The following is a 13,633-nucleotide window of genomic DNA, read 5'->3' as shown; positions in this document are numbered from 1 at the left end:
CGAGCAGCTACTGTCGCTACAGACATCATGTGATTTTGATACAATGACTGTGTTTTACTTTCTAATCAGGAAAAACAACAATAACAACCAGGAAAGCAAATTCCATTTTGGGAGCAGGACGGGGCCACGTAGGGCAGCTCTGGGAGCCTGGCTGGGAGCGAGACCAGGATGAGAATTCGGGGTCGGCGGGGAGGGGGGAGCAGTCCTGCGAGGGCTGTGCACTTGGGATCTTCTCCCAGGGCCTCGGGGAAGAACATCGGGAATTGGGAACTCTTCCCTATGGGAAACGGGCCGGTCCCGGAAGCTGTCCAGACACAGCGAGCGGGTGCGTGCCTGCGATCGTCTGGGGCAGGGGGGGGGCGGTTTCGAGGAGGCTTCCCGGGTCACTGTCCAGCGCAGGTCTTGCTGGGTCTTGCGTCCTCTCCACCCCAGCCTCCGGTGCCCGTCCACGGCCTCGCTGCCAGCCGCCAGCCGCAGCCGTCTGTTGTGGCAGATGTTTGGCTGTGCCATGGCAACGCCAGAACAGGATGTGCCTCTGGATCGCAGCAGGGACAAGCCCACGCTCACAGGCCGCCCACGCCGTTCCCTTCCCCAAAGGCGTATTGCGAAGAACCACTCAGGTCCAGGTTGGGATGGATGGTGTTTGTATCCGGAGAAAGGCCGAGCCAGCATCCTCCAAGGGTTCGGTGGCAGGGGATGGGGAGGGCGTGTGTGCATATCCCAGCTGAGATCTCCCCCTCCTTGCTCCAGTTTGCTTCCCTCTGCCCTTCAGAGTGATGCTAAGGGAGCAGGGTGGAGAGGAGAGCTGCCCATCCACAGGGTCTGATCTGTGGGTGTCCAACCATTGGCTTCCCCTGTTGCAGCAACTAGTCATTGACGGATTGCTTTTTTGCCGGGACCTGTGCTAGGTACTTTATCTAACAAATAACACTAAAATTCGGGGGTATGTACTGAGTGCTGACTACCCAGTGTTAATCTTTAGTACATCGTTATGAGGTTATTTTTGTTCTTCAACTCGGGAAACTGAGTCACAGGGATGTCAAGCCACTTGTTCCAGGTCACAGAGTACGTAAGTCAGGGAGCGGGGATTGGGACCCAGGCCCGTCTTGCTCCAAAGCCCTTGACTGGAAGAGTGACACTGCCAGCGCCGGCTACATAATTTGCAGGGCCCAATTGCAAAATGAAAAGGCCTGATTTTTGTTAAAGAGTTATTAGGGATATCAAAGGAGCGACAAGCAGAGCATTAGACCAGTCGCAAAGCCCCTGCAAGCAGCACAGAGCCCCTGCAGCTGCCCGTGGAGCCTACCCTGGATGCTACACTGCCACCCCCAGATGCTCAGAGGATAGGCCTGAGCAGGCTGGAGAAGCTCACGGACCAGGCTAGCAAACCACTGCAATCTGGGAGCAGATCGCAATCTCTGTCTATTCCAGACGCCTGTGCTAGCTCATCAGAAGGGAGGAGTGACCTTCTCCCGCAAAATGCTCTGCTGCGTCCCCCAGAGCCATGAGCCTGGGAGCTTACGGTGCAAATTTTAGCTCAATACAAAAGCATTCCTTTATTAAATCTTTACATTTCCCTTTTTTGTTATAAAAATAACATAATCCTGTTGCAGAGATACTGGAAAATAAGTTAAAAGGAGGAAAAAACAGGGATGCCTGGCTCAGGGTGTGATCCCAGGGCCCGGGATCGAGTCCCACATCGGGCTCTCTGCATGGAGCCTGCTTCTCCCTCTGCCTGTGTCTCTGCCTCTCTCTCTGTGTCTCTGATGAATAAATAAATAAAATCTATTTTTTTAAAAAAAGGAGGAAAAGACATAAACCTTGAATCCTACCTGTCCGACTCCATTTCTGTTAGCAGGTGGTGCATTTTCTTCCTGTCTTTTACAGAAGGGTTTTCTGTCAGGACCCCCAGGGATGAAACAGATGGCCTTTCTTTGTCCCCAGCGTCTGGCACATGGCAGGGGAGCCACGGGTGGGGGGAGGATGTTGGAATGGATGCTATAAAGGAACCTGGCTTGAGTGACCTTTCACGTGCTTCTGGACTCTGAAAGACTAAGGATTATTAGATTCATAGCTAATGCCCGGTGCTGACCTAAGGTTTGGTCCAATGTGCCAAGCCCTTTTGGGGGTCCAGAAGGTGACAGGCACCATCCTTATCTCAGAGAGACTTGGTTTAGGCAATCATGGGTGTCCCCAAATTTTCTAGGCCTTGGTGAATGAAACTAGGACTCGCTTTCAGAGCCTATTTCATTCATTTGCTCACTCGCTCACAATCATCAAATATTTATGGAGCACCTACTATGTGCTCAGCATTACACTGTGTACACTATGGGCTATTTTCCATGGGGGAATGGATGGTGGGGTAGAAAGTCTATAAATTTGGAGTCAGGCACCCTGGACCTTTGTCCCTTTCTGGCTGTGCAGCTCTAACCCACCTTTCCTAACCTCTCTGCGTTTGTACCTTTTCGTTTGTAAAAGGGGGTCTTTTCAGTTGTGAGGACCAACATATATGGGTAACATATGTGCAACACTTGCAAGCTCAGCTAGGCTACTTCCTGCTTGCCTCCCTCCCCCCATCCCTCCCGCCCTTACCAACAGTAACGGCCACCGTGATACAGCATGGATGATGTGCCAGGCAAAGGGGGTTGTGTACATTTATCAGCTAATTCTCAAATTCTTGGCTCCATGAGGTAGGGTAGCATTGTTCTTAACCCATTTTGATATCAAACTTCCAAACCAGAGAGAGCTCACCCCCAACAAACCACTTGCACCTGCATCTGCAGGGCCCCATGCATCCTTTTCTGTGCTGGGAGGCTGCTCATGCCAGCACCATTTTATTTGCTGGAACAGTTTACACCGAGAGGACTTTTGAGCTGAAATGGGACCCTTTACAAATATACTTCAGGATGCACGAGCAATTTCTCCTTAAAGGCAAAAAAAATGGTGGATATGACTCGGGAGAGAGAGGTACATTTTGTATCATCCAAATAGCCTTTGGAGCATGACGTGGGTCAGATTTCCCGGGGGCTGGAGGTTTCATTTCTGACTCCTGTGTTTTCTTGCTGATATCTATAGGGCGATCAACACGCATCTATCTTCAGGTTGCTTTTTCTACTTCTGGGGTGGGGACGGCTCTGGGAAAAGTTTCAGGTGGGGAAGAAGCAGTACCTATGGGCCTCACCACTTTCCAGATGCAACCGTGGGCAAACCACTTAGACTCTGCAGGCCTGTTTCTTCAGGTCTGAACTGTGGTTAACATCAACAGGGCTGCCTGGGGGGCTCTGGGATTCCTTATGTAAAGTGCTGGGTACACAGAAGGGTCAGTATGATCTACTCCTTCGTGCTAGGGCACGGGATGTGTGGCTGGTATTTCCCGGCAGGGCTCACTTTGCATGCTATTGATGGACATCTTTAGAAAGGGCTTATCTGGGGGCACCCGGGCGACTCAGTGGTTGAAAGTCTGCCTGTGGGTCAGGTCCTGATCCTGGGGGTCCTGGGATGGAGTCCCCTGCAGGGAGCCTGCTTCTCCCTCTGCCTGTGTCTCTGCCTTTCTCTGTCTCTCATGAATAAATAAAATCTTAAAAAAGGAGGGGAGCTTACCCAACTATACAGTGAATCCTTCTGAAATGCCATTCTCCAAGTCCTGCCTTCTGGAGTATCCTCCAAGCACCTCATGGAGGGGCTTCTCCAGGCGTAAACACAAACAAGCAGGAGGGTCCTCCTCTATAAAACTACCCCCGCTGGAGGAGTGACCTGGAATCACACTCAACCTCAGCATCGTTACTCTGAGGATGAAATCAGGGTAAAACCAGCCAATTAGAGGAACGTTCTCCAAAGTGCCCTCGGTAAGCGGAGTATCTGACTGAGTTTTGGAACACCATATTCCGTTAGGGGGATGTGGGTGTTGTCTCTAGGAAGCATGTGTGGAATGCGATTGTAGCTAGCAAAGTGGAAGCCTGCCCCATTGCATCACATTCTTATTTTGATGGTTTTTGTGCTCAGCCATTAGAATTCCCAGGGACTCCATCAGGAACATACAGCGTGCTGGGCCCCATCCTCAGGCTCTGCTTCATGGCTGGAGCTTGAAGAGAATTTAGGAGGGGTCTCCAGACTTGCCAACAGACTGTCCTGAACCATGACCCTCAGTGGTTTGGTTTCAGAACCATCTTACAGAAAGGACTGCCCTGCAGCGTGCTGGCATCAACCACTGGAATCACCGTCCCCCCTTCGGCTTTGATTTCATACTCCATCAACAATTCCTAACCATAATTTGGCTTCGAATGTAGATTTGTCTAGAGGACTCAATGTGCTAATTGGCAAGTGAGAGTAATCGGACCTGCCTGACCGCTATAATTTTGGCTCTAAAGTCATCAGCTTGCATTCTGGTTTATCCATCAGTCCCCTGTGAATCCAGGCGACAGACACAGCATGCCGAGGTGAGCTAAGCTGTTTCTTGGATACACAGGCACTGGAATTTAGTGGTCATGCCAAGGTACTTGTGGCAGACAGCAGTGCTCACCGAGCGTGCGTGCACATCTCCCAGCAATCCCGGCGGTCGGGGTGGAGCCATGTGACTGGGTCTCGCCCATGATGACATAAAGAGGTGCGATGTGGCACATCTAAAGGCAGTGAAGGAGCACCTGGGTGGCTCAGCGGTTGAGCGTCTGCCTCTGGGTCAGGTCATGATCCCGGGGTCCTGAGATAGAGTCCCACATGGCGCTCTGTGTGGGGTGCCTGCTTCTCCCTCTGCCTAGAGCTCTTCCTCTGTCTCTCATGAATAAAATTTTAAAATTTAAAAAAAAAAAGTGAAGAGTGAACGTGAGTCCCCGTGCTTTCACCCTGACTGCACAGCCAGAGCAAAGAACTCGAAATAGCAGGGTTTAAAGTAGCTCAGCTTCATGAGTCAACAGGGGAGAGCCACCAAAAGGTCCTGACCTGCAGTGGGTTGTGACCTTGGCATGAGATAAGCCTTCGTTGTGTGCAGCAACTCTGGTTCCCTAGAACTCCTGCCCTGGCCACCAGCAATCATTAGCCTCCATGGTCTCCTCTCCTGTGACAGGTTGGTGGACTAACTTAGGTGGTAGGGTCAAGCACACTCTAGCTTTCTGCTTTTGTGCAAGATACCCCACTGAGCAGGGACTTTTTTTTTTTTTTTAATACAAATAGCCACCCACAAGTGGGACTGCTCTTCCTTAATGACCAAATCAGGAGGAAAAAACAAGACAATTCCTGGAGGAGCTAACACTTTTTCCCTTGGTCTTTCCTTCAGTCTAATGAGTCCAGGTTTCTGGCACGGGGCTTAGCACAGGGTAGGTGCTCAGAGAAGATTGGCTGTTATGACGATTGCAGATATGCTGTCTTGGCAAGGGTTGAAGCAGCAGTTTCCTTTTGCACAAGTTCACAAGTCATCAAACATTTATAAAGAAAAAGTTTATTATCATCACAAGAAGCACACAGACTATTACAGTACACACCAACAGAAGTAAAAAAAAAAAAGTGCATTATGCATCTTCTACTGCAAATTCACAGTACAAAAGATACTGCTTTTTAAATATATAATATAAAAAAAACACGAAGGAAAACAATAGAATAAAAAAAAATCATTGATATCTTAACGCAACACACTGGAACCCACTGGCAGCTTCTGAAAACCAAAGAACTTATCTTACAGAGCTCCTGATTTTGCAGGGGCTGGTGTCTGTTCCTGAATTTTGTTGCAGAGAGCTTGGGACACCAACAGAGGAGAAAACAGGGTGGCCTAGGTGGTAACCACATCTCTGTGAAACAACTGTGTGATGGGGGTGAGGGTGGGGGAGTGGAGGAGGTGCCGCCCCAGCTGGCTAGCGAACCAAATTCTGTGCTTTCCTTCCTACTGTGGGACACAAGGTGAGCTAGTGCCTGCCTCGCTTGCAGGAACCACTGTCGCTCCTTGGACAGTGGTGGGGGGGCACTCCTCTCCCCAACCCCCCCAACCCTGCACATGACTGCACAGCAGATGAGCACAAGTAGGAGGTAGGGTAAGCTCCGGCCCTCACGCCAACCACCACTGACAAGGCAAAGGTCCAATCACAGAAGGTGACAGCTTACCAGTTTCCCATAAATACACAGTATTTGTAAACTATTATTAAGGCACTCAATTGTAAAACAATAATTACAGTGTCGGAAAAGGGGCGGGGTGGGGGGGAAGCAGCCACCTTCTTGTGTGGCACAGCCAACACGAAGGACAGCAGAGAACCGGTGGGCTGGTTATAAAGACTCCTGTTGAAGAGGCTGGATGGGGCCAGGGCCGTGGCACCCACTACAAGACAAAAGGAGGTCGCATTGGGTCTATCGAGAGCAGCGCTGCACACAGCCCCACTCCAGATCGGTCAGGTGATCTGCTTTGTACTCGCATGACAGGGCACATGTGTGGATGGGCGAGAAGGGACCCACAAAGTGATTTGATTCAAGTTGCATATATATATATGTATGCAGAGTGAACTCCTAGACACAGAAACTCAGTCGTACACAATAAAAAGACCAAGAAGCTGAGCATGGGGTGGGGGTGGGGGTGTCAGTGGACTACAGTTTGGCATGCAGCATTGGCAAGAACCCGCACAGTGGGAGTGGAGCTAAGGGTCACAGACTCCTTAGCCTGCCTAGCTCTCCTGCCAGAGGTCGAGTGCCCTCACTGGGTCTGGGGGAAGCCCTGCTAGGTGGCAAGCCAGAGTACGGCTGGGTGGGATGTGTGCTGGAACAAAGCATTTCTGGTCAACAGAGAACATGTCTTTCATATTCAGACACCTTGGGTAAGGTCAGTATATGACTTGACTAAAGGACGCATCACTTCTCCCCACTGGGGAGAAATGGCCCCAGGGGGGCAGGGGGAGTCATGAACCTTCTGGGGTCTGGCCTGTGTAGAAAGACAAGAGTGGCGAAGATCAGGGCTGTCCTGAAAATGTGAATTCTATTGCAATGTTGGCTCTACCCTGTGGCACCCTCTGGGCTTATTCAGGAGGAGAAGAGCTTAAGAATAGGCTGGAATGGTTTTTGGCTAGAGGCATGGGGTGGGACAGAGGGGGTGAGACAGTGCGGCCACTGGGGAGCAGCTGGTGAGTGGTCTCACATATGACGGACAGAGTGCCACTACCCAGGAGCGTGCTGTTCAGCACCCAAGGTTGGCATGGGTTCCCACAAAGAGAACAAAAAACTGGGGAATGCCAAGGGCAAGAAGCCTTGTTCTTAGGTTCATGCGGTGGGGAACATCAGTCCGACACCTCGAAGTAACTCCAAGGCAAAGAAACTGAAATCGGCATTATCGAATCATGGTCAGAGGGCAGCGTGGTTTTTTCTCTGTGCCCAGCTGCACCCTCATACTTGACAAGAAGACCCCGACCCTACCCCGGATCAATGCAAGATGACGATCTAGGGAAGTTCTAACTTGCGCTTACCACATGAAGTCAAGTAAAAGACAGAAAGGTGAGTTGGTACTAGAAAAGCAGTCCAAGGCTCAGGGAGATTTTCCAGTTGATCTAGCAAATCTCCATTCTCTATTTCAACAAGGGCATTCCCTGAAGATGGCAGTCACCACAATCAATGACTTTCACAGCAGAAACCCCTGCCTCTGACTTGTGCCACCCATGCTCGGCATGGTTGCCATCAGCAGATTCCAGGCAGAGCACTGGTCAAAGGGGGGCATATCTTATGGCACAGATCTTCTTTTCAGAGGCCAGCGTGAGGCTCTCTTTGCTAGGGTGCCCCCAGGCCCCACAGAATGCTCTTGGTGATGTGGGTTTCGGGGAAATGCTTGTTGTATCCTTTCCTACAGGCCAGAGTGTTACCTGTCCAATCAAGAATGCTCACACTTCACCCTGATGATGGGGACCCAGGCCCTAGTCTGCGTAGATGCTGACATGTAAGCTGTGCTTATGAAAACGAAAAGGATAACTAAGAGCCAAAGACTCACTCCAGTTTGTAACCCTCCTCCTACGCTTTCAAAATTAAAGTTTTCAAAAATATATTGTTCTCACGCACCGAGCCATCAAGAGCAACATAAGCCTGTCGGCATCAAATCTAAAGAATTATTCGACACAAAAATTGAGCCACCACGTGAAATTTAATTTGGCAAAACATATTGAACTCGATATGTTTTTTTGAGGATGATGTTTCTTTTGGCTGGGGGCATGGGGGCAGCACAAGAGGGTTTTCAGGATGAAGTAGATAATCACCTTTTAATGTGATTTCAATTGACAGGGGTGGGAAAACAAATTCCTATAAAATAATGTTATGGTAAAAAAAAAAAAAAATTAACAGCAGGGAGGGAAACTTCCTGGAGAGAGCATTTCTGTATAAACTCTACCCATTAGTTGAAATGTGGACCACCTATGTCCACCCTTTGTCCTGAGGAGCCTGCCTGGGGTGCTCTCTAGAACAGCTGCTCCTGGGGACCCAGGTCTGACCAATGTAAGATAAAAGACGGCAGCCCTTTTGGCCACTTTCGGAGCTTGGCTGGCACCTGAGGGCTTCTAGCTTCACTGAATAAATCTGGCTGCAAGCTGACTGCACACCATACTCTGGGAGAGCTCTGGCCAGCGGCCTCTGCACCTACACAGCTACTCTGCCCTCGGCGAGAGCCACATGGGGGTGAGTAGGCAAGGTCTAGGCTGGGAGAAGGCAAGGGTTGGGCCTGAGGTGTCCAAGAAGGAGGGGAGGCCTTCGAATATGCCAGATTCTTCTTGGAGGGCCCTGGGCAGCAAATCTTGTCTATAAAGGTTTCTGATACAGCGTGAATTTCCTAAGCTTTGCAGGCTACATGGTGCCTGTTGCATATTGGATTTTTTTTTTTTTTAAAAAACTCCTTAAAAATGTAAAAGCCATTCTTAGCTCATGGGTCTGTACACCAGAGTGTGTGGAATCCTTGGATGAAGCCTTTCTGCCTTACTACCAAGATTCTTTTTTCTTCTCTCTTCAAAATACTTTACCAGCCTGTCTTGCCAACCAACAGCAGCAGACTCCCTCCACCCATGTGCCCAGAGCCTGTGGCAGCATGACGGGCACAGCTCACCAGATTCTGAAAGGACCCACTCCAGAGCCCAGGCCGGGACTAGAGACCCCTCCTCTACTCTGTCTTCACTGCCAGGAAGAGCCACTGGGAGACAGGAAGAGGTATCCTCAACCAAAGGAAGGGACAACTATAAACATCTGTGAAGCTTTCCAATGGTCTTGTTTCTCTGAGCAGCGGCTGAAGGGTTGCTCCCGGAGAGGGACTAGCAGGGTGGCTCACTACTGATGAAAGCCCCCTCTCCTCCCCAAACATGCTCCTGTGACCTCATGCACCCAAGGGGCTAGGGCTCCTGGCAGGACGATCTGTGTCTCGGAACCACTCCTGGCCCCCACCCGACTCTAGCACTTTCACAGCCTCAACACAACCACATCAGGTTCAACAGCAGATGAGATGCAGTGCATGCTCCATGGGTCCTGCTCCCCAGACCAGGGGGCACAGCATGAGGACATCACAGGTACCTCCTGCCTCCTCACCCCAGTGCCGGCCAGACACATCACTCCGCTGGGACAACACATCAGGACAAAGAAGTCAACCGCACAGATGATCTCCATGCCACATCAGAGTTGCTTCAACAACTAGACGACTTTGTGTAACTTCACCTAGAGGTGTTGGGTGTAGGCAACTTAAAAGTCTGAACACTTTTTGGGGTCCCAACCCCACCTCAATTCTTTTTGGAAAAACCTTTTCTGACACAGCATTATTCCCTGGAACGAGCCTTGGACACTACTGTATTTTAAAAATAAAAAGCACAGCAAGAACAGAGGTAGGACTTATACTGTCACCCCAGGGTTTCCCCGCAAGGGCCTGAATGAGCTAGGAACGTGCGCCGTGGTGAGGCAGCCTTCATTGCTGCCACTCGTTTGCATGGTGCAAATGGAGTATTTGTGATGTGTGCGCATATTTGCATATGCTCTTTTTAAAACAGGATTCTTCCTGAAAACACAGGACTTGGGGATCGGAGTTTTGTATCTACTGGCCTGCGGCTTTTGGCTTCCCTGGGCCACCCGACTGGCAAAACCACCCTTTCTTCTTGTGCTGGGTTATTCTTGATTTTTTTCTCTTCCTCTCTGTGGCAAGAGGGGGAGAGTGAGAATGTCAACTGTTTAGGAGAAATCACGGCCAAAACCCACAGTGAAACGAAGGGAGAGACCATGTGAAAATACACGTCTGATTACAGCAAGAGGCGGGTCAGCTTTTGCTCATCCATGAGGGGCTTCTCGAGTGTTCTGAAGCAGATTTCCCTGATGGTTGAGAGGTCGCAGTTGGGCTCCTCAGGGCTGCCGGGGGCTGATGCAAGAAGGAAGACTCGCTCAACTTGGCATCCCGGGAGTCGGTGAGGGTGGATGCGTCCGCCTCACTGGACAGGTCCTCTGTCGAGAAATTGAGACTTCCAAGCTTGGCCAGAGAGTGTGAGCGTTTCAGCGGGGACGAGACAGTGAGGCCTGCCAGCCGGAGCCGGGTCTCAATCTCCTGTGTCCGCTGCTTCACCAGCCCCGGCTTGCCTCGGATGCTGTGGATGCTGTCACTGCTGGAGCTCCGCGTCAGGTTGGAGCTCATGGAGGAGGACGTGGGGGTGTAGCAGATGGTCTTCAGGAAGTCCTTTGAGAAATGACTGGTGTGATCTAGGCGGGAGAGGAAGGGAGTGGGGCTCTTAAGTGGGGTGCCTTCCAACGGAGAGGGGATGGCCTCTGACTTCTCGTCACTCCCAGTGAGGATAGGCAGGGCTGGGGGCCCCGGCAGAGGAACAGGAGCCAGGTCGGGGTTCTCCTCGGGTATGCTGGGCTCCAGTCTGCTGCTGGTGCCATCCCTACAGGAAGATGCTGGGTCTGCAGGTGTGCCCTTCAGCCTCTCCAATTCTTTGGTGTGCTTTCGGACCAAACCTGCCTTCTGCAGCTGAATGATGGATTCCTGGTGCTGCATCAAGTAGCTGTTGGTTGTGGGCTTCTCAGCTTCTTTACTGAACAGAAGTCGCAGGTCCTTGGCTGGTTTCAGATCTTTCTTGGGTGGTGATTCATCCTTCGCTACTTCCATGCTTGGAGGGTTCTTGTCACAGTGAGAATTCTTCAAAAGGAGGGACTTTGGCGGGACTTTTTGGGTTTCTCTGGAAGGTTCCAAAACGCTAGCTGGTAGTTCTGGGGCTGCTGCAGCCCCAGAGCCGCCGGTGTCTGACCTCCTTGAGCCTGCTGGTGGTAGGAATGAGAGACTCTCGCTTGGGCCAGAGGCCAGTTTCTCTAAAGCTCGGGACCTGCTGGCTGTGTGGGCCACAAGGGAAGATGTGAGGTGGGGCAGGAAGGTTGGCTGGGTACAGATGGCAGGAGCGCCAGGATTCTCGCCTCGCTCCCTGAAGACCTCAGGAGCCCCGCTGGCTGTAGGGTACATGCAGTCAGCACAGGATTTGTAGGAAGGCTTCACCTTGTTAAGGATCCCAAATATAGCATCATGCTGAAAGGTGACAAGAACATCGTGAATATACAACAGTGAGCCAGACGCCACAAAACACAAGGAGGGTGTTAAGTGGGCTGTGCAGGCACCGGAGAGGCAGCGCCCACCCTTCAGTTAGCACAGAACAGAGGCCTCTTGGAACCCACTTGGCCATGAGTAGTGATGGTTAGAGATGCTGAACCAAACTTCCCAGAAGCTGTATGGCTATGATTACTGGGCAAATCTCTGGGTCACAGATCCAGCATGGTCAGAACCAGGGCTTGTTCAACCCTACCTTCACCATCTCATATGGGTGCCCCTCCCTTCCTTTCCCTTTCAGAAAGAATCTCTTCTTGGGGAGTTTGTGGCCTGAAAATGGAGTTCTTCCCTTCCAGCACATACACATCATGGCTCCAAGGAACCACCATCTAGCCATTGGGTGTGGTCTTCACAGTGAGGAAACCAAGGGCAAAAATGGCTTTGGAAGACTCCAGTATAGACACAAACATGGGTCCTCACAGTCCCAGATGAGGGAGCCAGGCTGAGGTGGATTTTATATACCAATGGAGAACATGTTTGCATTGTTTTCCGAGGAAAGCCACCTACCTGGCTCTAAGTGAGCATGACATACGCCTCCACACCACACCCTCCTGGTGGGCAGAGCAACAGCCTACCTCCCTCACATGCCCATCAACAGATCCCAGGGCTGCTCCTCTGAGCTGATGCGGGCAACCAACCCTCTGCCTGACAGTGGTTTAGCTGTGGGATTCCCAAGCTAGTCTAAAACAAAGGCTTCTTGAAAAAGGGCTGCTGCTGCATCCTGTTTCTCCCTCCCCCTGCCCATGGCCCTGATCATCAGGGCCTTATCCCATCCTGTGTCACGCACATAGGGCCCCCAAGTCATGGAGTGGTCCAATACTGAAGGCATCATAAGGAAACCCAGCCATGATCCATAGAGGCTGCAGGGGAACACATGGAGAACGTGTGCTGGGGGGAGGTGGGAGGCCGGGTCTCCTGTTCCTAACGTTGTCAGGATTCCTGGGGTCAGCTTCCAGGTCGGACAGTGAGACCTGATCACCTCCGAACTCTTGACCCAGAAAGTTTTCTTAAACCCTGATCAAAGTTTCCTTCTAAAACCTTTAGAACCTAACGTTCTAAAACGTGGTGAAAAGTCCCACAGTGAGAGATTTAGGACTACCTTTTGGAGCCCAAGGAGCAATCAGGCGAGGGGGGCGGGGGGCACTCCACTCAACCAACTTGTATTTCAGGAGTGCCTGTCATGCACCAGCACTTGAATCAGGCACGGGGCTGTAAACAAGACATGGTCCTTGCTCTCAGGGTCTATTGTGGACCAGGAAACTGAGTGACAAGGGTGAGGATGGAGAGGGGTGAGCTCAAAGTTTTCTGCAGAGGGAAGGCTTCCCGGAGTGGCTGAACCTCAGCTAAGACCTTTGGGATGAGCAGGTGCTAATCAGGCTGAGGGGAGGAGAGGAGGTTCAGACCCCTCACAGCTGAACCGCTCACCAACCTGGCACCCTAGTGCACAAACAAGAGTTGAACAAGGGGAGGAGTACTTGTCTCTTGGTCCCATTCTTTAGAAAACATCACCTGTTCAAATTCCAGCAAAGGCAGGATATCCTTCATGCACCTTTTCACCCACCCCTACTGTATTTTTCATGACTCACCCCTGTGCCATCTCAGACTGATGAAGGCACTGCTGCCCTGGACAGACGTTTTGTATCACCTCTCTTTATGGGTATTTGCTCTTTGAGGGAAGGGGAGTGGCGGCAGAAATTCATGAGTAATTAACATTTGGTCTGGAATGTTCTATGGTCAGTAGATCTAATTTCCCATTTCATTTATATTAGAACATGGTAAAGACAAACCCTTTGGATGTGGGAATGCACCTGTCAGCTTTCCGAGTGCTCTCACTTACAAATCACAGCGGTCTTGGAAGATGGGCGGTGAGGCCAGGGGAAGTGAAGCTCTTTGGCCCCAGCCATGGCAAAAGCCAGTGCAGAGGGAGGGTGGAACCCAGAAGTGGGCAACACAGCACACCCCTCACAAAACCAGCCTTGGCTCCTGGGCCACTGGGAGGAGGGGAAAGCCTGGTGGAATTACTGATTTTTCTGAGCAGGTGCCATCTTGCTAAGACCTTATTGCAGAAAG

General features: G+C 51.1%; 1 protein-coding gene and 1 long non-coding RNA gene across 6 annotated transcripts in view; both read right to left on the bottom strand.

The window, feature by feature from the left end:
* Positions 1-30: 30 nt before the first annotated feature.
* Positions 31-2,558, bottom strand: LOC140619489 (uncharacterized). Its single transcript, XR_012019363.1, has 2 exons — positions 1,833-2,558; positions 31-779 (listed from the first exon to the last, which is right to left on the bottom strand). It is a non-coding gene; the product is annotated as an uncharacterized lncRNA (long non-coding RNA).
* A 2,857-nt stretch (positions 2,559-5,415) lies between these two features.
* SSH1 (slingshot protein phosphatase 1) overlaps positions 5,416-13,633 on the bottom strand; it is a 61,600-nt gene continuing 53,382 nt past the window's right edge. For all 5 annotated transcript variants that reach the window (XM_072802942.1, XM_072802943.1, XM_072802939.1 and 2 more), the window contains one exon: positions 5,416-11,485. In XM_072802942.1, coding sequence (XP_072659043.1) covers positions 10,232-11,485 — 1,254 coding nt within the window. In that variant the 3' untranslated portion in view covers positions 5,416-10,231. The remainder of the gene's footprint in view (positions 11,486-13,633) is intronic.

This window comes from Canis lupus, chromosome 27, assembly GCF_048164855.1.
Source record: "Canis lupus baileyi chromosome 27, mCanLup2.hap1, whole genome shotgun sequence".
Classification (NCBI taxonomy): domain Eukaryota; kingdom Metazoa; phylum Chordata; class Mammalia; order Carnivora; family Canidae; genus Canis; species Canis lupus.
Note: the sequence above shows the minus strand (reverse complement) of the source record. Positions and strands in the feature narration are given on the sequence as shown.